At 38.2% G+C, this 27,391-nt stretch overlaps 2 protein-coding genes across 5 annotated transcripts in view; both read right to left on the minus strand.

The window, feature by feature from the left end:
- Positions 1 to 17,714, minus strand: part of tbc1d5 (TBC1 domain family, member 5) — a 26,490-nt gene extending 8,776 nt beyond the window's left edge. For 2 of the 4 annotated variants that reach the window (XM_024299511.2, XM_024299494.2), the window contains exons 1-15: positions 17,579 to 17,714; positions 11,140 to 11,195; positions 10,537 to 10,655; positions 8,488 to 8,545; positions 8,225 to 8,333; positions 7,976 to 8,065; positions 5,962 to 6,036; positions 5,568 to 5,635; positions 5,393 to 5,495; positions 4,997 to 5,085; positions 3,062 to 3,112; positions 2,874 to 2,943; positions 1,574 to 1,746; positions 1,361 to 1,503; positions 1,162 to 1,268 (exon numbers count right to left, since the gene is read on the minus strand). In XM_024299511.2, the coding sequence (XP_024155279.1) occupies positions 1,162 to 1,268; positions 1,361 to 1,503; positions 1,574 to 1,746; positions 2,874 to 2,943; positions 3,062 to 3,112; positions 4,997 to 5,085; positions 5,393 to 5,495; positions 5,568 to 5,635; positions 5,962 to 6,036; positions 7,976 to 8,065; positions 8,225 to 8,333; positions 8,488 to 8,545; positions 10,537 to 10,636 (1,236 nt within the window). In that variant the 5' untranslated portion in view covers positions 10,637 to 10,655; positions 11,140 to 11,195; positions 17,579 to 17,714. The remainder of the gene's footprint in view (positions 1 to 1,161; positions 1,269 to 1,360; positions 1,504 to 1,573; positions 1,747 to 2,873; positions 2,944 to 3,061; positions 3,113 to 4,996; positions 5,086 to 5,392; positions 5,496 to 5,567; positions 5,636 to 5,961; positions 6,037 to 7,975; positions 8,066 to 8,224; positions 8,334 to 8,487; positions 8,546 to 10,536; positions 10,656 to 11,139; positions 11,196 to 17,578) is intronic. The other 2 variants (XM_024299521.2, XM_024299503.2) reach the window with 1 other exon arrangement.
- Positions 17,715 to 22,111: 4,397 nt separating this feature from the next.
- satb1a (SATB homeobox 1a) overlaps positions 22,112 to 27,391 on the minus strand; it is a 29,314-nt gene continuing 24,034 nt past the window's right edge. Inside the window, exon 11 of the mRNA XM_024260252.2 lies at positions 22,112 to 26,917. Within this exon, the coding sequence (XP_024116020.1) occupies positions 26,096 to 26,917 (822 nt within the window). The 3' untranslated portion in view covers positions 22,112 to 26,095. The remainder of the gene's footprint in view (positions 26,918 to 27,391) is intronic.

Below are 27,391 nucleotides of genomic sequence, written 5' to 3' on the forward strand. Positions count from 1 at the left end.
AAAAAGGAAAAAAAAAACTTTTACTCTCTTATTTTGTGTTTTTTAAACTCTAAATTATTTGTATTTTTTTAATCATGCTATCCTTTTTTGTTCTTTTACCTAAAGGTAAGAGAACTAAAGGTAAGAGAACTGCAGGAACAACAACAGGAAGTTCTGCCCCAAAACAGGAAGTGAGCGTTAAACAGATGTATTAGTTTAAAATGCCAAAATACTTCTCAGATCTCAAGTTTTATGTAGTAGTACTTAAAATAATGAATCTGTTTTAAAATAATTTATCTTTTCTAGTGTTTGTTCAGGTTAAGGTGATCCCGCCTCTCAGCCAATCACAGCACGACAAACGATCTGCCTTCATTTCAACTGAACTTTTTCTTACACGTATTTATGCTCTTCTGTTACGTACATTCACACCTCTCTTACATATGAAAGAGAACGTATGTATATGAATGAGTAGATTTATATGCATGTGAGAATGTATGTACGAGTGGTTCATAATGAAACGTGTCATAGTTTGCCCTGACATGGACTGGTGACCTGTAGGGTGATCAGCACAGAGCTGGGACAGGCTCCAGCAACCCTGGGACTCAAAAGGGATTCAGTGGGATTGGAAAATGGTTGGAAAAAAAACAAACATTTTTCCGATGCCGTTGTAAAAAAATATATTATTTTCCCTGTTAGTTACTGATAAACCATTTTTGAATTGATGCTCTAAAGAAATCATTTGTGACTTAGAGAGGAGTTGAGAATAACTTCCTTCTTTGCCACCAAATAAATTTAAATTAAAATCTACCCTTTTTAAAAATTAAGAAACTGTTTTATGCACAGGTAAAAATGTCAAACTATTAAGGAAGAGTTTTTGTGTGTTTAGTGATGGTTTCCTGCTCAAGTAAAAGCCTTTGCTTTTTTTAGATTTGTAGAGAAATGCTGCTCGACAGTTTCACAGACAAACTGTTGTTTATGCTCCAATGGTCGCTTGAGGATTTCAGCATTTAACACGTGGTGAGAGGTTTCTATTTTGGAAGAAAGAATTTGAAGAAATTCACTCTGAAGAGTGACATTTTACTGAGGAAAATTTGCAGAAGCAAAGGCAGACAGCAAGTTTTTAAGACAAAAATCCCGGTTTCTCTCCGTTTATACTTTAGGAAAAGAAGGAAGTTTGCTTACTTTGGGATCTCTGAGGAAAAGTGCCTTTTGCAGCAACGCGTTAATGTCTTCTACTGGAGGGTAGTGCATCAGAAGCCCCAAGCAGGTCTGGAAGTTATTAGCAGTTACTGATAAAAAAAAAAAAAAAAAAAAAAAGCAGATGAGATTTACAGAAGGAAATCAACACATGAATAAAAACAAAACAAAAAAAAATCCTTACAAGCGTTTCGTATGTAGAGCAGCATGGCCACAAAGACGTAGTCCACCAGATCCAGAGTTATGCTATCGGCAAACAAAGCATCCCACACCACCAGAAGATCCTGAAGTGGAAACTCTCGACCGAACAGCAGACGAACCCACCGACTGCAGACACGAGCAGAACTTCCTGAGTCCAGCTGAGGACTCGGAACAAGCTAGAAGAGGACACACTTACATGCCATAAATCTGTGGGGCGATCTCCAATCGGTTGAGGTGCATGTGCAGCTCTGTGTCGTGCTTTTTCACCAGCTGGTCCTGGATGCGGTTAACTTTGGTCACTATGGCGACAGAAGGTCCAGCGTCTTGGGGCCGAGCGAACGGGATGCTGGACAGCATTTCTTCCTTACCCTGAGAGATGTAAATAACAGAGAAGCCCTTTCTTGAGTTATAACAGATTCCTGGTGGAAGTTGAAGAATAAAAGCAGAAATTACTCACATCCTACTGGGGTTTTTGGGGTTGATTTGAAGAAAAAAACACTTCTAGTAAATAAACTGAATGATACAAAATTAGCAGAGGAAATTCTGAAGTTTTTTTCAGAATTTGCCGACACTGGTGAAGTGTCTGAGACCGTCCTTAGTGTTGTGTAAAAAGATGAGGAGAAATTTGAAACGGTAATGAAAGCAAAGAGGGACGATGAAGCTGGAATATAGGAAGAATTTGGAGAACAAATTTGTGGCATTCATGACCGACTGGAACAGAGTGAGCATTGTTGGAGACACTTACGGTTCTTCCAAACTCCTCTCCAGGGCGAATGTAGCAATGCCAATTCAGAGAGTTGGACACGATGCAGGGATTCAAAAAACACTGAATTCAGTGTTTAATAGGATGTAAGGATTCAGTCAAACTTCGATTCACAGTCTTAAAGTCATGATTTTGATTTTTTTCATTTTTTTTTCTTAATACAATTAATTAAAGGTATTTTAAGGCCAAGTATGTTTTCTTTTCCCCCTTACATTAAACTGTTTTTATGCAAACAAAGGATTCAGAACAAATAAACAATTATACACAATGCTGTAGTCGCTGAAATTATCAACCAAAATAATGAGCAAATATTTCAGAAAATGATAGTAGTGGTTAAGGCTGCACATCTTCAGCTCCTGATGTAACCTTTGGTCCTACTTTGCTGTTAATAATAATAATAATAATAATACAAATAAATAAAAAACTATGTGCAGCAGAGAAACAGAAACAGGCAGAGTTATTTATTTCTTTGACATTCTCATTAAAACTGCATTTATCTGCAAGTACCAGATATTTCTTCTCATGGACCTCTGCAATATTTATAACAATGTTCACCTTGTGTTTGCCTCGGTATTAAACTGCTGCCTGTTGCTATGGTAACCAGTGAAGTGTACCTGAAACTTTCAAGATTATTTCATGTGGGTCTAACATTAGGCAGCACAGTTTGCAGACTATTAAAAACATATTTTCAGAGACGAAATACTGTTTTTTTTCCCCCCAATATGAAACTGACCTTTCTCACTTCCCTCTCAAAGCTGGAGAACCATGGCTCTGCCGTCTCCATCAGGTGGGAAAACATGGCGCTACATTGTGAGGTGCAAGAGGGGGTTCATATGGACAAGAGGCAAAAAGAGACGTTATTACCATAACAGCATATGTATACTTAAATATAGAATTTATCAGTCTAAAACGTGTACTCACTAGGCATCATGCTCAAGGTACATTGGGTTTAACAGGCATTTCATCTCCTCACTGTAGAAAAACAAGTTAAAATTAAATCTTTTTTTTAAATTGGAAATTTGCTAGATTCAGAGGGAGGTGTAGATGGTTTCCTCATTGATTATATCTGAGAACTGGGCTGAGTGACCCCTCCCACCTCAAGTTTCAAATGAGAAGAAACCAAAATCCCATAGACTTCTATTGAGAAAAAAACAGCTGTTACTTAGTTATTATATTTGTCAGAATAACCATTCTGGCTCTGATACCTGATTTTAACATGTTCTTGATCATTCTGATTTATTTTTCATTATATCGTTTCATTGTTGCAAGTTATTCAAGTCATAAACTGACCAATCACATGCCTCAATAAAAGCATGTGGTGCCTCGCTGGCCTCAAAGTCGAATGTTTGTAACGTTTCTCCTGAGCCCACTTTCAGTGGAAAGAGTGTGGACTTCCAACAAACTCGCTCATAACTAAATACGATGCGGTTCACGATACATGACTCAGGATACCCATATTATCGCGATACAGCAAATATTGCGATAATCAAAATATTACTTTGGTAATCTATAATATTTCACTATTTTGAAAATAAAAAACTTGAATAAGCGGGGGAAAACAACGTATTAACTTTGATCCTGTTAATATTATATGATCATTGCTTTTTACAGTGCTGGTAGCCGTGTCTATGTTCCTCTTCATTATTATTAAAACTCCCTGAACTTATCTTTAATCATCAGCTCCTCTCCTACGCACCGCAGTGAGGGGAAAAAAGCTGCATGGCGTGTCCACGCTGTCGCAGCGCCATTACGCCGGAACTGTTAACAATACCATAAAGGCTAAAAATGCATTGGTCCGGTACCAAACATCCCTACTCTTCAGTGTCACGCTCACGAAAAGCGCCCCCTGGTGGACTTCTATGGTATTTCGTAAGAAAAGTATGAAGGGAAAGATGGAACTTCAAATTGTTCGTGAGTGGAAATATCGCAATATTTCGCCCCACGTCTACTTTTAATTGACAAAAGTGGATGCCATAAAAACGTCGACTCAGACGGACTTGGACCAATCACTGCTTACTGACCAGGGAAGGGTTGATAGAGTCGATTAATCATTCTAAGCTTAATAGATCGATAATGGATCCATAAACTTTGAGATCGATCTAATGTATAATGCTAAAGTCCGCTAGCTTGGTGCTAACGTATAATGGGATTTCCCATAGGACGACTAATGCTAACGCTCGGTCGACAAAAGCATACATTGCTGACTAAATGAACATCTTTATAAACTCACAGGCATGAATTTTACAAACTCTTTTAAGGAAATATTTTTTAAAGTAACAATTTGTGGTCTAAAACAGTTTTTGTGCATCCTTTCTTCTTCTTCTGGAATAAGGTTTAATGCTATAGCACGATTGCCACCTAGTGGCCAAACTGAAACACCCTCACGGAGAGGCAGAATAATTGTTGGAGCTTCTTTGTTTGAGAATCCATATAATGCTATTAACAAACTCATTGCAATTTCATTAATACATTTTACAGAATGTGAACTGTATCAGATCATTATGAAAATCTCCAAAACATATAGATTAGTAATGTATTTCTAAGCTAATGTGTCTAAATGTGTAACATTTTAATTAAATTGAATATAATATATTGAGTGGATCGAAAGAAATTTGAATCTTATTGATCCAGACTCTAGTGCATCAAATCGAATCTGGAAATTATTGGCGATACTCAGCCCTATTACTGACGTGGTCTGGCTCAAATATTGCCACATCTGCATCATGAAAAAAAGGGCGACTGAACTGACTTTGTTTTGTTGGAGCCAGAAGTAAGTCATTTTCTACAGGTGACATCACACTTTCTCGGTCCAGTTCTCTGATACAGTCATTGGTTTTCCATTAAGTTCTTACTGACCTGGGGCTGGCGGTCTCACTGGCGTGCTGGAAGGTTTGATGGTCACAGTGTAATACAAATACTATGGGGGCCAGCAGCTCGTGCATGCCCTGCAGACACAGTGGCAAAGAGAGGCACACAAAGTCTAAGACACACTGGGATTCATTTGTGTGGTGCCTTTCTTTAACAATGATGCATGAGGTTTCTAATTTGTAACGACAGGTTAAATTTAGATATTCTTAACTACTGCCCAATTGTGTGTCACTTCCAGTTTGTAAAGGAGATGCTGCAGCAGCCATGTGTGCATTCACTGGCACCTGTTACAGGTTCTGCTAATGGTTAGCTTATGAAGGCATTTATGCTCTCACCGATACTGTGAAGTCCACAAAAACATCCTGAGATGCGGTTCTAACGTACCTGTTTATACAGTAACTGCTCGTTTTCTCTGGCATAGCAGAAGAGAATATCTGTCAGTTTGGTCCTGACATCATCGTCCTGGAAGTATCGGATCTCAGGGAATCTTATGGGAAAAGAGAGCAAAGATGACTGCCAAAAGCAAATGCAGAGAACAGTGTGATGGAGGTAAAATTACGTTCTAAACACGTCCTGCTTGATCATCCCCTTCAGCTCTTTATCCTGGAAGAACTTGTTCCACAGACTCTGTGAAACCCAGAAAACAGAAGGTTGGAGTGCTTAGGATAAAAAAGGAATGAATGCTTGTTAATTTAAATCAATCTGACTAAATACTTGATCAAAAAAGGATTCAAAGTTCTCTCTAAATGCAAAAAAATTCAGTATCAGCTGTGTGAGTAAAATTAAGAGCTGCTTTTCTACTCAAACTCTAAATATTTTCATTTACTAGTTATTAATTACTGTGATTTGACGTAGTTTGCAAATATGAGGGAACAGCCTGAGTGAAAAACATTGCTGTTTTATTTCATCTGCAAACATGAACGACTGGAAAAAACTACAGAGTACTGACTCACCCCCTCATCCTGGGACAGAGGATTGTTGACCACCAGATCCTGCTGGCCGGCAGCCTTCCGGGGATTAGTGATGTGCTGTGACAGAAAACGAGAGTTTTCAATACTTCAGTGATAAAAAGCTTTTTTTTACCTTTACATATTAGTTGTTGTGACCAGAGAGGATCCTGCTGGCAGATTACCCCACAAATCAAAGTGATGCTTAAACCTCAGTCACATACACCTGTACAGGGGTTCAGGCTATCCAGACTCATGAAGGGTCAGGGGGTGTGTCTTGCAGTTCCATTGAGGTTTGTACGACCGCCTCAAGGGACGTTGTGAAATGGAATGTACCATTGACGTGCATTTGTTAAGTGCATTGTGAAGTATTTCTAATGCTAACTAACGCACGTTCAAATGACCACTTCCAATAGAAAGTCTTTTTAGACACGCACATATGCACTCAAAAGTCTTGCATTCACACATGGCAATGCAAGTTCTTAAGTCGGTTTTTTAGGCTCTACATATAAAAATGAACACAATGAACATTCCACAGGCACAGTTCTGCCTCCATGAAAACTCCTGCAGTCCTACACGCTCGTAGAACCACTCCTGCCGCTCGTGGAGGCATTCCTGTGGGCGTGTAACAACACCTGCCGGAGTATGTGTAAACAAAATAAAAACAAAACAAAAAAAAAACAGAAACATAAATGCGATTTGCCACTTTTCTTCTTTCAATTTTCTAGCGCGGAGATGAGCTTTCCCGAGTTCTGGGAATAGATGTCAGTAGCACAGAGAGGAGCTCTCACACGAGCGCGGAGAAGAGCTTTCAGACGAGCGCAGAGAAGTGTTTTCACACGAGCGCGGAGAAGAGCTTTCCCAAGCGCAGAGAAGAGCTTTCACAAGTGCGGAGAAGAGCTTTCAGACGAGCGCAGAGAAGAGCTTTCACAACCGCCGAGAAGAGCTTTCAGACGAGCACAGAGAAGAGCTTTCAGACGAGCGCGGAGAAGAGCTTTCAGACGAGCGTGGAGAAGAGCTTTCAGACGAGCGTGGAGAAGAGATTTCAGACAAGCGCCGAGAAGAGCTTTCAGACAAGCGCATAGAAGATCTTTCACGAACACAGAGAAGAGCTTTCAGACGAGTCCGGAGAAGAGCTTTTATACACAAGCGACAAGAAGAGCTTTCAGACGAGTGCGGAGAAGAGCTTTTATACACGAGCGACGAGAAGAGCTTCCAGACGAGCGCCGAGAAGAGTTTTCAGACGAGCGCCGAGAAGAGCTTTCAGACAAGCGCATAGAAGATCTTTCACGAACACAGAGAAGAGCTTTCAGACGAGTGCGGAGAAGAGCTTTTATACACGAGCGACGAGCGACGAGAAGAGCTTTCAGACGAGCGTAGAGAAGAGCTTTCAGACGAGCGTAAAGAAGAGCTTTCAGACGAGCGACGAGAAGAGCTTTCAGACGAGCGACGAGAAGAGCTTTCAGACGAGCGACGAGAAGAGCTTTCAGACGAGCGACGAGAAGAGCTTTCAGACGAGCGACAAGAAGAGCTTTCAGACGAGCGCGGAGAAGAGCTTTCAGACGAGCGCAAAGAAGAGCTTTCACAACTGTGGAGAAGAGCTTTCACACGATCGCGGAGAAAAGGTTTTACACAAGCGCAGAGAAGAGCTTTCACATGAGTATTTATTTGTACAGATTTTTCCTTTTTTTTTTTAGCACAGACAGCCTGTATCTACCACTTGTGACTAAAGCCTTAATGGAACTGGCAGACATTGAAAACAATACTCTATTATGACCAAAAAACAATTACTTTTAACCCTCAAGTTCTCTTCATAATACATTTTAAAATAGGAGTTCTAAAAAATTTTAATTAAAAAAAAAAAAAGAGTGCGATCAACACACCCCAATAAATCACAACAATCCTGTGAATTCTGGCAGCATTTTCAGACAAAAGCATAGCTTGGTGATATAAAGATGTGATGCTGTGACAGTTTAAATCTCAGATTCCTAATTGGACCCATCACAAAGGACAGCTTTACCATCTCTTTGATCTTCTCATACTGCGCCCGAAGCTCATTGGTCTTGTTGATCCACTGCCCCTTATCTTCTGGAAGAACCTCAAGGTACAACTGCAGACACAGAATAGCACAGATTAGTGTTTGTTACACAAGATTCCTCTTTCAGAAGTTCCAAGCACACAGAAAACCTACACAACTAAACTTGAACAAACTAATAAAACTACCCTCTGCCAACAGCCAGTCTAAAACGTTGATCCATCTGGCAGTTACCTTCCAGCAGACGCTCCGAAAGCGGCTGCTCCTCAGTCGGCCACTGATGCCGGCCTGCCGGATCCTGGCCAGGTAATTACTGTGGAGGAACAAGTCATTCCATTCTTTCCTGCACAAGGGAAAGGAGATTTATGAGCTTCTCAACTCAGACTGGGCACGGCTTCCATCTAATATGTCTTCCAGCGGTAAACTGAAAGGCGGAAGGAAGGAAGCAGCGAGCTGGGGGAGAGAAATACTGGTGATAAGCTCTGACAGGAACTTACTTGTAAGAGAGGAAAGTTGACTGAGACTGTGAGGAAGTGCTGCTGTCAAGAGATCCTCCTGATTGAAAATGGACAAATGGCCACAAGAGGGAGACGTTAACGCAACTGAACCACATCAGAACTCAAATTTATTAAAACCTGAAAGTGTGAGATTACAATTCAAACAACCAAAAAAGGAAGTGGCCCTTTCACTTCCTGTGGAAAGACCCATGGGTTCTTTAGGGATTCTTCTTTCACGAACGATTCAATGGAGCAGAAAGTGCCAGAGCAAGAAAAGTCCTCTTCTTTATTAGTGGTAATAAGTCTAATTTAGCCTGCAGGTGAACATGCATTCCAGTCAGAGAGCTGTCTATCAGCATTAGTTACAGGAGTAGATCACTCCACAGGGACACTCAACATGAATATTCATCAGTTCCACAACGTGCCAGCCCATAATATTTATTTCTCTCACAAGTAAATATAAAGCATCAAGAGCCTTAAGACTTTTCTAGCTAAGCCTGTGACTCATATAGTCTGATCTAAATTTATTTCCTTTAGAAGTCTAAACTTTTAATGCTCGACTGTGCTTTATGTGTTGGTCTGACTCTCCGTTAGCCGCCTATCAAGGTGATGTAACGTCTCGTCTTTGCATTAAATCTACAGAGGAGGAGTAGAGAAAGCAACAAAACTCTGATAAATGACGCAGGACTGGGTATAGCTGCTCATTTTCTTATGTTGATTTATCTCTGGTTTGCTTTAATATCAATGCTTTTGTCAAATTTCCATCCTAACAATAGTTTTGCTAAATGATGTAGCACCCACACACATCAACATAGGCTGACCACGGAGCGAGGGGGTGTGGTTTTGGTGTCTAATTATGACTAAAAAGTAACCACAAATGAGCAGAAGCGCCCGTCACGTAAAAATACGTGTCTGGTGTGAACTGGAGGTTAAGCTGATACCGCTTTGCAGAGCTAAACCGTTTACACAATTAATGCAATTCAAGCATATTCCAAAGTGGAAAAGAAACAGCTTTGCTGTAATATGCCACGATGCACAGTGGTGGAGTGCTTGTGCAATCAGCTGATTCTGTCGCGGAGAAAAGCGATTTTTGTAACAACACTTCTCAGTGGTGATGTTTTTCATGTCTGTGCAAAGCCAATATGAAAAGCTGCTTTTCTCCTCGACAGAATCAGATGATTCACGCTGATTTCATGAATGGTCAAGGAGTTACAAAAGTTGTTAATGGCTTGATGTTATCTTGCGCTAATCTCTAGCTTGTATAATTTTGACAAAATATATTTTTACAGAGAGTAAAATATTGAAAGTCATTTAAGGTTTAAGTTGATTTATTCTGGAATAATATTCCTGCCTGTTTTTATTTATATTAATGTTAAAAAGTTACATTTTTAGAGTGTTCAATAAATGTTTATCCTGTTCAGCCCGCGACCTAAGGTGTGTTTTGGATTTTGGATACTTGTGACATTGAGTTTGACACGTCTGGTGTCTGAAGGTACGTTCACACCGGCCGCATCGACTCGAGTTCAAGCGGCCACTTAATAAAAATTCTTTGTAAACGCACCTCTGATCTTCTACGTACAGAACTATTGCGTTCACACGTATCACACGTTTCACATGTAAATCACTGAACTTTGAACAAATCAGAGACTCAGATTTGGTAGTAACATGTGGGTGGCATCCTTTTATAAGCACAGAAGAAGAAATTAAAATCTTTCATATACTGGAATAAAGCTGTGAAAGAAAAAACCTGGAGCAAGATTAGCAGGATTTGTGCTGCTTGGACTTTTCGCACGAAGTCTCTCACACTGTAGGGGGCAGACAAGGGATAGGAAACACTAAAAACAACAGAAGAAGAATCCCCTCTCTTCCTGTCTGGTGAACACCACCAGCTGAATGTGTGTTCATGAATCCATGCCTGGCGTGAATGCAGCTTAAGAGCGTGTTATTTAGGTATCGCCGGCAACATATCCGGCGTCAAAGGGTTAAACCTAGCCCTGGCTTTATATATTAAACTGCCAACTCAAAATCTGTCAGGGAGATCTGACGTACTGCTGCAGTTCTTGTTGAACGCGTGGAGCGGATCAAAGCCCGTCTCCTGCTGCTCGTCAGTCTGGAGTGGGTGACAGGTCTCAAAATTGAGGTGCTGCATGACCGTGACCCAGATGAACCTGCAGAATGAGAATGTAGGTCAGATACAACCAAAAATGAAGTCAGAGTAAACAAACCCTCAAAATCGTGGAGTACAGATCTGATCCTAATCACAGATATATTTTTTCCCTTTCCTGACAACTTTTCATCTAGATCAGCGTTTCCTAACCCTGGTCTTCAGGGCAAACTGTCCCCGTATGTTTATAATGCTACTCGGCTAAAAAAAAAAACACTGATTCAGCTCAACATCTGCAGAAACCTTACAATGACACTTCTTGAAGTTTCAGCAGAGTAAGACACAAACATGCATAACAGAGAGTCCGAGACCTGGGCTGGGAAACACTACATGACTGATGGTCAAAGGCTACCAAAAAACAGAACACACATTTATTTAACACAAACCCTTTTGTTTTATCAATTTAACAGTTCAGGCAAAACCTACTTTAAAAATAATCCCATAATAAACACAAGATTTCCCTTAAGCTGTTTGATCTTAGAACTTACTGTGGGAGCCTTGTGATTCTTCTCAGTCAAGACTCAGAAGAAGCAAAGGGATGTTTCTGCAAGAAGTCACAACAATGAGAGCAAAACACTCAGGAGGAAATAAGAACTTTTACAAGGTTAAGCTTGAATCAACACATTAAAATAAGCTGAAAAGCAGAAAAAACTAGACTCAAAAGGCAAAAAAATTAGTGCACCAAGAATAGTTGAATAGGTCAATTCAAGTAAAGTGAATGCATTTCCTATCATTTCTGACAGAAACACAAAGAGTACGACTATATTGAAATATATGTAAAAGCTGGCATCAACTTTGATAAAAAAAAACTCACATTTATTAACACCAAGTCAAAACAGCACTTCGAAGGAATGGCTAAACAAAAGAGAGGTTTTTTTTGTCTCCAACCTGATTCCAAGGTCAATTCCGGATCAGGATCGGGATACAGATACGTTTTTAATACGATAAAAAAATGAACAAAACCAAAATTAACAGATTGGTTGCCTCCTATTTTTATTTAATGACCACTTTCTTCTGTAAAGTAGATTGAACAAGTGCTGAGTGATATAAGAAAAAAATAATGTGTCACGATATTTATTTCATATCACAATAACGATATATATCACGATACACCATAACAAATACATAAAATTGACAAAAATGTCATTGCTTACTTTTCTCTGGCTTTTTTTTTAAGAGACATGTAACTAAATAGTCACAAATGAGATTTTTTTTTAAGTTTAAAAGTGTATTAGTAGAAAAACACATTTTTGCACAAAAGTTCAGCAACAAAAACCAACAAATTTAAACGATAGAAGAGAAATGCCATGATAGACCCACATGGTATGCATCCTCATGTTGCCCAGCACTAGCTTGAACAACCAAATTAAAATAGTGCAACTTTCAACTAGGAAGAATAGTTTACTAGTAAAACTAGGTGATATTTAGTAATGTAAGAAAGTTTGGCGACTGCAGCTTTAATATCTTCAAAGTTATAAAATATTTTTGATCAGGTCATTCATCTCATTTAAAAAAATCCTAAAAATCAAAAACTCTCTTTCAAAAATGTTGTTGCACAAGTATGATGAGTATTTTTGACTAGCTCGTATCAATGTAACCATATATAAATTTTTGGTTGTTTTCGAGACATTACTAAAGAATTTTTGGAGCACTTTGTAGACGGTCCCTTCACAGCCTTCTCTCACTGCTCTCACTGTCTGTGTTTAATTTTCTTTAAAAAATAACTTTAAAAAAATATATATATATATCGTCTTTGTTTAGGTTAACATTTATTAAAAGAGTAACTGAGCCCATAAGTCCAAATCTGTGAATATCTTGCCAACTTTACCAAACTCTTTTTGTGAGTGTCACTACCTGATCTGTACCTCACACGCACAAATATTAAGTCTTGTCTTCTTGTAGCCAAATCTGCCACAGTTAGGCATGGTTGAATTTGTACATTTTGTATGTTTGTTGATCCAAGTTTGTAAAATTAAAGTGTTGACAGGTGGTCGTATGTGCCAATAAACAAAACAGAAGAATATATACACATGTGTGGTACAGATTGAGTAGATCTGACCGTGCGGTCTGATATTGCAAGGATGCTGCAGTTTAGATCCATAACGTTTCTTTTTCTGTCGTTTTTTCTTTAATAACTTTTTCATAATATTAACACTTTAAAGATATAATAATTATTGTTAACAATAAATACTCTGACTGATGTGTGCCGTTAAACTCTTTGGTGGGAGTGGATGCATTTTGCACATGTGGGGTTCTGATCAGGTAGCCGGTACAGATTGGGTAGCAACAGTGTTTCCTGCTCAAACTAGAGTCGTACTCTACTGTGCTTTACAGCAATAAAATGTTGTGATCTGTTCATTATAGGCAGACTACTAGTAGAGTCTATATCAGTAGTAATAATGTTGCAATACATAATGAGAATAAAATAAAAAATCGATCCCTGATTCGAATGCAACATCCGATTTTTATTTAGCCTAAAACTACGTGATCATTTGATCAGATAAGGAGATCCTTAATGAAAATATAGATCCTAAAAATTAAACAGTACGTTCCTTTTGCAATTCCAACACAGTTGTGTCTCCCTCATCGGACTTCCTTCAGAAAGAGAAAAAGAAACTTGCTGTTGCAGCAAAATGTCAAAACTAGCAAAGAGGAAAAAGTGGACTAATCCTGTCCTTTTTCAACAATGGCTCCTCCAAACAGTTTTCACAGTAAAACCCGCCGCTTCTCTCAATCAGTTAACGTGAAAAGTGACAAAAGCTGGTAATACTTTGGTCCCGAAATGAAATTATGTTTTATTTAGCATATTACAAAGTAGGGCTATTTAACAAATCTGGCAACCGAATGATGCAAGGGAAAATATAATGAAGATCTGGCTTCTGAAAGGAGTTTAACTTTCTCTGTGAGACACGGAAAACTAGGTTAACCAGTTCTGCTCTCAGTCTTTATCCAAACTGGGATTATTCCATGTTTATGAATTTGGTTTGTTTAACGCACAGGCTCATGAAACATTACCAATCCACTGCGTTCTCTCCATTTAATAATTGTGGAAATAACCCAACAAAGGCATCTTTTAAACCTATTAACTGTATGAATGAAACATTGCTTGATCAATTAGCTCAACGCTCCATGAAAATAGAAATTATCTTATATGAATAATGCATGCTGTTTTCTGGGGAAACATCTGTTCCACTCAAAGACTAATGCTCCCCTTCAATTAGTGTTTTTTTCCCTCCTCACATCGCTCATGATTATGGCATTATCCCAGAGAATTTTCAGAAGTAATCTGCAACTTTTACCAACAAAGGAACGCCGTGAAGAGGTGTCTGCCCGTTTTCCAATGGAGAGCTTTCACTCTTATAATGGCTGAGATTAGATCTTTGCTTTTTAACGCTGGAGTTCTCTAGCTTTCCGACAACTTTATCTTTCCCCAGAAACTATTAAAAAAATGAAGAAAATTCAGATTTTCCCCACATACTTATCAACCAAATTAACTTATGCATGATCTAATACAGCAAACCACGCTCCTCTCAATAATGAAAAACACAAATCTTTTATGAAATAATCAAAATCAATAAAAATGCCATAAATAAATCATAAGATAACGTACACTGGGTCAGTTTGTTCTCAAACATATCTACTCATGCTTGTTAGCAAATGCTTTGGATGCTAAACACAAAAAAAAAATGCATTAGTTTGCTGCCATTTTAAGGATTTTCTGACCATTTTCTTTATTCTGACTGATTTCATTACCAATCGCTGATAAGAAGAAATATTTCAGAAGTGGGATATTTGGCAAGTCAATGGAAACCCTTTCAATAATTATAACATTTTTGAATAAAGTACCACTTTTTAAATTTTAACTATGTTCAATTTCAGGTTGAAAAACAGCCATTTAGTGCTGCCACAAACAATTATTTTAATAGTCGACTAATCACCGATTATTTTTTCCGTTTAGTCAACTAATCAGGTCATGCACAAAGTGGATGTAAAACACACATCTTAATCATCATTAGTTTTTAACTAACTAAAAATAAAGACAATGAAGATGATAGTTTATTAAACTTTTAATGAATTGTGCAGCCTCTGTCCATCATTAGTTTCTAGTATTAAAACAATATTAAATCAAATGCAGTCAGCAAGATATTTGGTCTCATTGAATCAAATATAAATAAATGTCAAGAGAGCTTTCCAAAGTAGCAGCAGCGAAATAAAACCTCGACTAATTAAAATGTCAATTTTCTCAAAACCTCAAAACAAAACTGACCCCAATCACTCTAAAACTAAGGTAAAAGAAGGAGCACAATAATGAGAAAAGTTTGTCAGTTTTACACAGGACGACTCAAAAGAACAACAGTAAGGATGCAACTATTCTTTGTGAATCGGTAAAAAAAAAAGATTCAAACTCGTCAACATGTTTATCGCTGCAAAAAATCTGTCCCTGTATATGCCTAAATTTAGAAATGCAGAGTTGATGACATTTTTCCATGCAGGCTTGCTGTGAGAGTGCACATACCAGACAGGCTGCGTGCTCGTCAGCTGCGCTCCCATCCAGGAAAATTCTCGCAACTCCTTCGGAATCACAAGTCTCACATAAGTCCGTCCCTCCAGGATTTCGCGATGTTGCAATTGCAACTATTAATGCAAATTCAAGCAAAGCAGAGATTTGTTGCACACTCTGCAACTTTACATTTTCCTCTCAACTTTAATCGACCTACCATGACAACAGTCATGGGTGACGTCGCAGCTTCGCAACAGTTTCTCCGGCTCCTTTTTATTAACTCTGTTTAGCCGTGTCCCTCTTTTTTGTCTGCAAGCTGCGTGAACGCTCATTTGCGCTGTGAGTGCGCGCTGTCACATGGAGCACAGCACGCCATGTACCGAGTATTATCTTTAACTGTTCATTTGTTTAGAATCTTTTTCTGTTTGTAGGAAAACAGAGAGTTTGATGTAAGTGGAAAAAAGAAAACATACTTGGCCTTAAAATACATTTAATTCATTACGTTGAGAAAAAAAAAAATATTGGAAAAAAATCGAAATTGTGACTTTAAAAGTGTGAATCGAATCGAGGCTTGACTGAATCGTTACATCCCTAAACAGTAGTGAAAGCGAAGATCCATCGACTGCAGTTACAGTCAGAGAGGAACACTGCAGCTAAATAAACTCACATGCCTCTACTTCAGCGCACAGAGAGAGCTCAAAAACCTACACAGTCACATGCACGGCAAGAAGATGCCGGCAACCAAAAGCTCCGCCAACTACTGGGAATTTTCTCGGCCCTTTGAGATGTAATAATCACACACCTGCCCGTCTTCAAGTGCACAAGCAGAAGTCGACAAGGCGCGAGTAAAACCAAGCAAATGTGGACTTCCACAGAGTCATGTGATGACTTTTGAGAGGGATATTTTTAGCTCCACTCAAAATTGTTCTTTATTGTCAACTGGGTAATCTCTCAGGGTTTTGAAAAGAATACAAAAAAAGAGAGGAGAACATTTAAAAATTCACAGAGACAGAAAAGTGTGAGGAGGCTTTAGAGTATGTATACGGTTTGCTTAAGCCAACAAACGTTCATTAAACTCACATTTTTTTATTTTTTGTTTTGCTTTTTTTAATCACTTTATCTCTAACACTTTATATAATTCAAAATGTATTTGTTAATGTTGTTTTAAAGGGCTCTGGAACATATTGTTCAGGGTGTATTTTGCCTTTAGCGCCAACAACCCTGTGACCTAGAAAGGTACTCAGCAGGTTCTGAAGAATTAACAATAAATTATTACAAAACAGGTAATGCAAAAAAGCCAAAAATCAAATCAAGAACCCTGATGAATTTAAACTTTTTTAATAAAAGCTGGACATCTAACTCACAAATTTGCAGTTTAAGGATTTGAACTGATTTATTATTTTTCTATTAAATTGTTGAAATAACTACTAGTGATTTAGACAGAAGAAATGTAGAACTTTTGTCAATAAAGTTGTGAATTTATATAGTAAAATGTTGCTTTTAACCATCAAAAAAAACAAAACAAGAAAACTACTTTATTAGAAAAAACAATAAATTTTTTTTGATAAACTCATTTATTCTCTTTTGTTTAACCCAGCAAAACCTTAATTATTTTTAAATGTGCAAGTACAAACTTGAGTTGAAGAGGAAATGATGGGTCAATAAAACTGCTAAAAGATATGACCTGTACCCTCAAGTTAGAGTTAGGAACTTCAGAATAAAAGCCTCAATATAGTGAGATTTTTTTTAAATCACGACCTCAGTTTTCGTTAGGGAAATTATCAATTCAAATGTTCCCTCTAACCTCTGTAATGACAAGTGGAAACATTTGCACTGATTTGGCTCGTGTCATGTGCAAGTGTCTATACGGTTTTTTTCCCTTCACTTGAACGCAGCATTAGCCTAATTTCCTTCAACCAAACAGGGAAATATGATGGGCAAATCAAACTTAAAGCTATAAATAGTCATTATTTTTAAAAAATAATACACAATATTGAAATCATTAAATCTGTTAAAGTGACTACAATTGCTTAAAGCACACGCGCGCGCGCACAAACCCCTTCCTAAGTGCAGAGAGATCGTTGTAGCCAGCAGGACTAATGTACCAACACAGCAAAAACACCGAGCAGCTTCTCATTTTTGAATACTAAGCTAAAGCTAAACCAGTTAGCTAGGTTGGTTAATAGTAGTTTCGTGAGTCTGTTCACTGAACGTGACCACGAATGGCAGGAAGCAAACAAGCTAGCAAACAGTTAGCCTGAGCATTAGCCCTCAACCAGCCCAGAAAAAGGCCCGTTCTCACTTCCGACACCGCTTCAGCCGCCACTAAAAAGTTACAACAAGCACGCGGACAGACCAGCACGAGTGTAAGAAACAGCCAAGTGTAATTTGTGAGTACTTATCGTCTTCCTGTGTGGGTTAAATACCTGTCAAGATCATGGCAGAATCCTCATTCTGCTGTTGGACTCTCTGCCGATTTGTAAACAGAAGCTGGTCAGGCGGATGTGCTGAAGATCAGCTGACTGGTCACGTGACCACCGAACTGTGGCTTTGCTAGAGTGTGCCAGAGCCATTAAAAAGTCTATTAAAAAGTCTAGGGTGAAACCATAGACTGTATAATCTGATTATATATGTCTATGGGTGGAACACCAGATTTCTTGATTTATACTGATACTGTCGTTGAAAACCCATAACTTTTTTTTCTTTAATGCAACACATTTACCACAAATTAAAAAAGAACAAAATTGAAAATAATATTGGTAATATAAAAGCATGATTCAGTTTTTAGGCTAATATATCAGTTTCAACATTTAGGTCATTAATATATATATCAAACCTAGATAAATATAACAATTTAGTAATCATGAGACTCAATAAAACAAAATCAGAGTTGTTAAAAAAAAAGTGCAGCAGCAAAGATAATGGGGTGATCAGCCCCCTCAATTCACCAAAGACTTGGACCATCTTTCAATCAAGCTCAAATGAGATTAGAGGCCACAGAGAGCATACAGTATCACTTCATGCCAAACAACTTTTGGTTGAAATGATGGACAAACGTCATCATCCAATCAGCATGTACCATACCTTTCCTGATTTCTTCCCTTGTTTTTTTATTTCTCAGAAAGTGTAGGCACTATGACATCGCTGATTGGATGATGAAGTTTGTCCATCAAAACAAAAGTTGAATGTACTTTTTTCTTGCCAACACATAAAGGATCTTTGACAAACATTGTAAGATGGTAACTTATATTTTGAGGATTAAAGTTTTCTAAAAAAAAAAAAAAAATACTTAAAAAAAATATTTTACATTTTGTTGGGCTGATGTTATTCGCACGTATTTACATGCAATCAGCACAAAAATGGAAGGAAAACCTTTAATTTGTTGTCTGTCTCCAGCCTACTTCTGACTAAAAAATGTATGCTTTTATACTACATTAATCAAATTTTTAATCTATAACTGTTATCTTATATGTAAGATGTAATGCTTGACAAGTGTGACATGATCAGAAATGAATGAACGCTGGAGTCTGATAGTGTCTGCAAAATCAATTTATTTATGGTAATAGACACCTCGTCCAGTATAATCCCGCTTATACCATGGCTACTTGGTCATGTACCAAAGATACAATTATCTTTATTTTCATCCACAAGAAGTGGACTATTTGATATGCTGTGCTATTATGTTGTCATGGAAGCAGCTACAGAGTCTGCACTGACACAGCTGCGGAGGACAGTGGTTAAAGGGTAACCAAAGCCTAAATCAACTTTTTTTTGGCTGTTGGCCTCTATAAATGGGGCTTTAAAAGTGCTATCTGTTGGTCATTGACACATTTTTGACGAATTAAAATTAACTTGTTGAATTCCTGTAAATATAGTCAAAAACTGTTTGTGTGCTGCCCCCTAGGTTGAAACAGTGTATTGCACATGAATTTTGTGATTGGTCAACTGATGGAAGTACATGTACATGCTCAGCAACTCTGGTATATAAGCCCCGCCCATCTTTGATTCTGTTACTGTTACTCAGTTACATTTTTCAAATGTGGGCTGTGAGTGGAATCAGCCACCAACTTTCCTGTTTGGTTACCCTTTAACACGCTGCACGTGATGATAAGTTAAACGAAGCATCATTTCAGAGGGGAGGTTCACCTCTTGCTGCTTCATTCTGTCCAGATGATGAAGCAAAAATTTTTCAAAGAGTCAAAGTTTTAAGTTTAAACTGTTCAATTCCCCGTGTCTCATTTCTTCCTTCTTCTCGTCTTTTTTTCTCTTCTGCTGCATCTCAGTCTTCAAAATCATCAAATTCACCAAAAAGGTTAAACTATAAATCCTTCATGTCTTTTCTACTGTCGTGTCGTTGTGCTAAACTGTGAAATAAGGCATGTCAACGCATGTATTGTGGGAATAATAATAAGTTTGTGGTCATATTCTTTGGATTGCTCAGATGCGTTCCTACTGTTTTCTTATTAGGTAAACTAGAGCGCTCTAGACCTGACAATTTGTTTCTCTATTTTCATAAATGTTCGAGAATGAAAATAAACATCCTTCTCTGTAGTGTAAAAGTAAAGATTGTAAGTCTTTTATAAAAAATACTTAATAAAGCCACTTTGATCTTTTACTGCACCAACATGTCTCACAGTGTTGAATGAAAGCACCTCAGAATGAGGTTTTCCACAGCAATTATTAGGTTAGACAAAAATAGATTAATTAGATCAATTAATTATAGGTCCTAAATAATTAATTCCTCAAAAAAATACTTGCATGACGGCACTAATTTAAACCAGTCCTCCTCTGCTACTGCTGCATGTAGAATAAGTACTACTTTCACCTTGATATATGCGTGAGGCCCAATCATTAAGCATTTTAATAGTATTAGTACTTTTAAGATTATTGGTTATAATCCCACATATAACCTAAAAGCTCATTTAGCCTACATCTACATCATGGTTTTTATTGCTAATGCAGCCAGCTCTTCTAGAAGTTTGTAAAATCCCCTTTGGCAGATGTTGGTGTTGGTGGCAGCAGCCTGGAGTTTTCTTGTGGATGATCCTACAAACTTAGCCAACTTCTGCTTTCCAAGTTTCTTCTAATCTCCTTGGCAGAGTCGCTCAACCTCCACATGAATGCATGTGAAGCATCGCTGAGCATCCACTTTCACATCTGCCCTGAATTGCTGCGTTGGGCCCATGCCATTCCATGCCATTAGAAACTGGAGACAGACAGATTTTATCAGGCAGTTTTAATTATAACTGACCAAGAGAATTAAAGTCTTATCTTATCTCATCTTATCTACTGTGACTTCCAAATTACCTGCTATGTGCCTAAGACAGACTTTTATTTGTCTACTCGACCATTTTGAACTGATTAGCAAACATCCATAATATCTTTTTTTCCCAAAAGCTTCAGTCCACAATTTCAAAAAAATTGTTGGTCACCTTTCTCACCTATTACTGCAAGGTTAAATTGCTCTGTTTGCTGAGGACAAGGATGTCTAAAAAGACTTTTTCTTGATCCAAGTTTTGAAGGTTCGAGCGTTGTCAACAGTAGCACACAGAATAAGTTAGATAGTTACTTTATTTATGTCTGTCTTTTGTTAAAAAAAATAACAATTACAATTAACGTTTTTCTACAGAACTATTTGTAGAAGTGTTAGTACTGACTACTGGTGAGTACCGGCCCACTTAAATCACTGACTTTTACTGATTCACACAGGTGGTTTGGAAGAAAGTAATACGCCGGATGCCCTTCCCGACACAGTCCTGTACTCTATCCGGGCTGGGGAACGGCACAGGGAGACCCAGACTTAGTCCCATTTGTGGCTACATAGTTGGGCAGTAGTGTGAAGGGTCTTGTCTAAGGATCCACAGTGGGTTAAGCTCATCAGGCCCCCCTGGGAAATGAACCAGTCCTACATCCAGTCAACTTGAGATTACACAATTGCTAGAGTACTGACTAGTTAAACTATAATCAAAAAGATTGCAACTTTATAACTGAATAATCATTAAATGTTTAATATGTAAAAATGTATGCATTAAATATAGTGAGACTTGGGGTAAGAATTAATAAGATTTTCTTCTACATACTCTTTATTTTTGAGTATTTTATCACTTTCTGTTTCTTATGTTTACTAAACTATTCTAATGTGTTGGAAATAAAAAGGATATCAATCATTAAATTAACGAACCAATGTACTTACCAACCAACCAATCAATCAATTAACAAACCAACCGATCAATCAATCAATCAATCAATCAATCAATCAGTCAATCAATCAACCAACCAATCAATTAACAAACCAATGTACTTACCAACCAAGCAATCAATCAATAAACCAACCAACCAATCGACTGATCGATCAATCAATCAATCAATAAACCAACCAATCAACATACCAATCAATAAACCAACCGACTAATCAGTCAGTTGGTCAGTCTGTCAGTCAGTCAATCAAACAAGCAACCAACCAAGGTACCAGCCAACCAATCAATCAATTAATGAACCGCGCAACCAATGTGCCAACCAATCAATCAATCAAGCAACCAGTGTACTAACCAACAAACTAACCAATCAATCAGTCACCAAACCGTCAGTCATTTGGCTGGCTGTTCAATCAATCGACTGACTGACCGAACGACGGATTGATCGATCGCTCGATCAATCGACTGACCGATCATTCGATCAGTCAGTCATTCAGTCAATCAAGTAAATCAAGAATCAATCAATCAACCACCCAACCAACCAATCAATCAGTTAGTCGGTCATTCAATCAATTAACCACTCAATCAATCAATCATTCCTTTAATATTCTTCATTGCATTAAAGAAACATTTTTAGAGTTTCACTAAAAACCCCAAAGAGAGACACAATCATGTTGCCAATTTGCACATGAAAAGTTCCAGGTTTCTGTGGTTCAGGATCAAGAAAGGAAGAAGACTCACTGAAGAGGCTGCACTGCAGGAAAACTGATTGAAACCGTTTTATGGTGACTTAATTACAGCAATTTCTGAGATCAGACAAGTCAAGATGATCTGAGCAGGCCTTTAACAAACAGCTGTATCACAACATTTCACCCACAGACACTCAGACAGCAAAACGCTCTTAAAGCAGACATCCTTGGGAAAGTATACACTGATGGAGACATTAGATAACATGACCGATTCAAATGTTGGCATTAGTGTTGTTGTGTACAAGTGTGTCTGGTGTTTGGGGGTTAACACAAAGCAGGAATAATGACCACCATCGCTATTACCATCATTATCACAGGCACGGCATTTCAAGAGGGCCATTATCATCATTATTATAGGTAATATTACTGATGATGAGGCTTTCATGGCCCCTTCTTGGCCCTGACTAAAGCATTGTCATGGAAACAGATGACAGTAAAGAGCACAGCTTTATTGAACTCCTCTGTGAAGCTATTCTGACCAGAATGGGTTGCTCTCTTTATAGAAAGGTAGCTGTAAAATAAAAAGTCTGGAGGAGAGACATATACGAGTCAGATGAAGAAACTGAAGAGACAAAAAACAGTTGAAGTTAATGAAAGAAAAGCATTTAAGAGGTGAAAGACAGACAACACTGGCAGCGGTAAGAGACATGTGATCGGAAAGAAACAGATCCACTGCTGATCAAAACAATGGACCATTGTTTTACTGACACTAATTCACCCAGTCATGTACTATAAGAGAGACTCCTCAGACCTAAAACACAGACAAAGACTGTCTAATCCAATTAGTACAGCTTTTTTGTGTACCAGTTTAAAATAGTAGCCTAACAAATGTTGGTTTTGACTCTGTTCTCCTTTCTAGGTCACATAGATTAACATTAATTAGTACTTTAAACTATTAATACATGTTTTTGAAGTAAATCCAAAATCAAGATGGGATCTACTTTAGCTTTCCCAGTTCTAAACTGTCATTTTTTTTTTTTTGTGCGTGAACTTTTTGGCCTTCTAGCTATGTTAGCCCCTCATGACATGAACTTCTTGGCAACCATTACTAATTATCAGTTTAATTTCTCTGTCCAACTGAGGCTGATTTTAAAAAAACAAAAAAAGATCCCTTGCACTAAGAAAAGAGAAAATCCTATCTACAACTTTTATTTTGTTAAAAATTTGAAAAAAAAAAAATCAAGAATAAATTCGTTAAATAAACATTCAAAGGATATATATTTTTAACTAACTTCACTTGTATTAAAAATGTACATTTGCATGCATGGGTAAAACCACTTGATGTATAACACAGATGAAATGATCTTCATTAAGCTCAATAAAACATATTTATTTGGAACAAACTTGGGGAAACAGGAGCATTTGATTGACTTCATATTTTGTCTTTCTTTCATTTCGTTTTTTTTTCAAATACAGCACAACCCTCGATTTCTTGCTTTATTTTTTACACGTACACACGTTCAAAAGTTCACCTCTATAAATGGCAGTAGTCTCAGTAGATATCATGACAAACACAGTAAAAGCAGAGAAAAAAAACGTAAAAGTCACAACAGAAAAACATTAACAAGGGGCATATTCTTACAAGGCATTTCTGGCATTTTCAAAAACTTACTGAAGAAATTCACTCATAAAAAAATGCCAATTAATCTGAGGCTGATTGTATTGGTTCCCACTACTTGACACATGTACCTATAGGAACTATACAATAACAAATGTAGTCTTTATCACAGCTGATTTTGTTAAGTGCATTTAATCAAGGAAGAGTTTTATTTTTTTTAATAAATACATAACACTACAGCCACTTTCAAAAAGGCACCGCACCTGGGTGTGAGAATCACCCTTAGAAAAAAGTAGTCTATTTAAGTATACTCCCTCACTTTACTAAAAGTAAGCCGTATACTTGAAGTTTACTTTTTTATGTACTATCAATATATCGTTAACATAAAATGTTCCAATTTAGTCTGAAGAAGTATTGAGTTCGTATACTTTGCGCAATAGACACACATGGGCTATAGCAGGGGTGTCAAACATGCGGCCTGAGGGCCACATATGGCCCTGGGGCAGCATCCGGCCCGCCAGATGGTTTAATTCGGCCCAGTAACAAAGAGAAAAAATATAAGGATGTTGGGGGGAAAAAAGCAAGTTTCTAGCCCATTCCTGTGGCGAGTTAAGTTTATCTTAAGAAATTGCCGTAATGCGCAATTCCACCACTAGGGGAAGCAAAGGAGAAAAACACAGGCGTAACAAGAGATCAAGAAATAAACAAGATTTTTATTCGCAAGCGCATGCCACGTCTGGGTAAAATGGAGTTAGGTTCTCTCACCTCACCTTAGGTGTGACACCACAATTACCAAAATGTTGTTGTCAAGAAGATAATAATAATAATAGCTCTAATAATGATAATAATAGGTGATTAGGCTACTAGGTTGTTAGAGCTACAAAGCTACAGATAACAAGTAGACCATAGGTTGTTTTGCTATTATGTTACTGATTGAGATCAGTTGGGTTGTTTGTGGCCCCCTGTACCAAAATGAGTTTGACACCCCTGGACTATAGTATACTTGCTATAGTTATACTCAAGTTTACTTATAAAACAATAAACTTCAAGTGTGCTACTTTTTGCCAAGGGCAGTACTTACTCAGTTTACTTTTCCTTTGTTCTGGTATTTCAGGTTATTTTGGTCAAGTGTTCAGTTCATGTTCAATAGAGTATTTTTCTGTTCATGTGCTTCCCCACATCCATCACTATATAGTGAGTCAGGGAGGAATTCAGACATAGTGTATCTTACAGTTTTCAATCATCAAAGCTGCTTTCTAGGTAATGACCGCTCAGTCTATTCGGCTTGCAAATTCGTCTTTGTTTGATCCTCTTGTCTTCTTCCTCCTATTTATCATGGTTCAGCCTTTTGCTTTGTCACACTTGAGTTCAGTTTTTGATCTCTGACGTGTTCAGGTTTTTAAATTTGAGTTTATGTTCAGAAATCTGCTTCCTGCCTTTTAGTAAGTTCCTGATGGTGAAAAATACTGTTGCTTGGGACTACACTTGCTAACAAAACCTCAAAGATGCTAACATGAATTCCAGCCATCAGTAAAGATCAGGGGTCTCACAATGGCGGCCCGTGGGCCATTTGCGGCCCTCAAGTTGATATTTTGAAGCCCCACGTTAATATGAAAGTTCAATGTCAACTAATCAATATCTTCTGTGTGTCCACGCTTCTTTGATGATAGCTTTGTATTTGCTTTGTGATGTTTCAGCTTAAAACGTTGCATTTGCTGTTATCGTTGAATCTCGTCATCAGAAAAGTCTTTAGCAACAGTTGCTAGCGCCGTTAGCATCGTTTCACAGAACACACAGAAGATATTGCTTAGTGGTACATAGACATGAACAAATGTTCCATAAACTTGTTCAGTAGACACAGACAATGGACCAAAGACATAAACAGTGGACCCAAAAACGTATTTTTTTTGGCACAAATGGAACCCCATACAACCCAGCCACAGCCAGGCTCTGTCTTCAGTGGCCCCAAGGTCAATTGAGTTTGAGACCCCTGTTATAGATGGACACTACTATGTAATCCTTAACATTTCATTTATCAGAATACCCCAATTTAAACACTGAGATTAATACACCTTTTATGCGGAATACTCTGGAAAATCCTTTGATTGGAGTATGAATTTGACTGTTCAGTATGTACCAATAGTAGCCAGGACAGGCTCCAGCAACCCCCAAGAGGGACTTAGTGAGCTAAGAAAATGGATGAATTTTGTTGGAACATAACATCAGCAATGCAAGGGTGAGTGGAGGAAGTCTGCACACCTTTTGACATTCTCTGGTTTTCATTTATGAAAATTAGCTAACTCTGCTGTTAAAAGATTGAGGGTAACGCATGCTTGTCACCATATTTTTACAAAAGCACAGTGAATCTCTACTAAAGGATTAGGTTTGAATTGCATTCAGACGGTGTGAAGAAGAGTGTCAATGTCAAAACGTTTCTGAGAATCAGAAGCCACTGTCCTGCTCTTCTTTCATTTGGGGAACAGTCTGAGTGCCGACGTCTGATTCGCTGACACCACCGTTTTGCTTCGGTGTGCTTCCATCACTTTTCTCTGGCAGTTCAGGAGTAGGCAAGTCAGCATGTGAGAGGTCAGCTTGAGTACAGCCTTTCTGCTCTTCTTGTGCACATGCCGGCCTGTGGTAGTAATGTTGTCCTTGGTCCTGGCTGTTGAAGAAGTTGAGGATGGTGTGTTTGGGCAGGCCCAGCTGTGCGGCGAGGGTGTGAACTGCCTCCTCATCTGGATTGAGGCCCACATCTTGGATGAAGCTCTGCAGGATTACAAGGGCATCACTAGACACGTTGAGCGCATCTAGTTGGACCACATCCTTGCAGTGCGTTTTGGAACAACCGACAACTTCGCCCTTGTCTTCACTCTTCATTCTGGTGAGTTTTGCGTACAGTTTTTCCTTAATATTTCCGTTTTTCCTGTCTTCCGTGATCTCACTGGCGTCTTCTTTCACATTTACATCACCCCACTGCGCACCTACCTTCTCTCTCACCGTTCCAATGCCGCCCCAGTCCCCACCCAGGCTCTCAATATCTTTCGGAGACCCCTCCATCCAGTCTTTGGTATCCCCTCTTTCAACACTGCAACTGCTTCGGCGCTGCAGGCGTACTCTGAAGTGCCCCCAGGTGGCCCCTGCCTCCGACTCAGCCGGTGATGCGGCACACGGTTGCCGTGGAGACAGGTGAGGTGCTGCCTCTGGCTGAAGGGGTTGCAGGGGTTGGAGGTGGTGTTGCTGTGGCATCAGGGAGTTGCGCTGGTACTGTTAAAAAAGTAAGAAAAGATGAACAGAGAAGTGGAATCTGAGTAAAATCCACATTTTCTGATTTATGGTCATTATAAAAGTTTAAAAATTTAATTCCACTCAGACAAAACTTTATGTATGAATAAGAAAAAAAAAATCCTCCAGGTAGTAATTTAATTTATTATGTACTTTTTACATTAAAAATTAGAATAATTTAAATTGTGATCAAATGTACTTTTGTACATACTTTTTTTGAATATATTTCTTTTTTGACACGTTCTTTATGGAAGCGTTTGTGACTCATAATTCAAAATAAAAGTCAATACTGGAAATGCTTTTTCATTTTCACATTGTACCTGCATTACTTGTCTCTTAAATAAAATGAAAAAGCAATTCTCAGAACGGCTTTTTCTTTTTCTTCCTAAACACCGCTCATTCTGTAACTTAATTAAAATGAAAGAAAAAATGAATGAATGAAGAAAAGGGCATTTG

The sequence above is a fragment of the Oryzias melastigma genome, linkage group LG11 (genome assembly GCF_002922805.2).
Source record: "Oryzias melastigma strain HK-1 linkage group LG11, ASM292280v2, whole genome shotgun sequence".
NCBI lineage: Eukaryota > Metazoa > Chordata > Actinopteri > Beloniformes > Adrianichthyidae > Oryzias > Oryzias melastigma.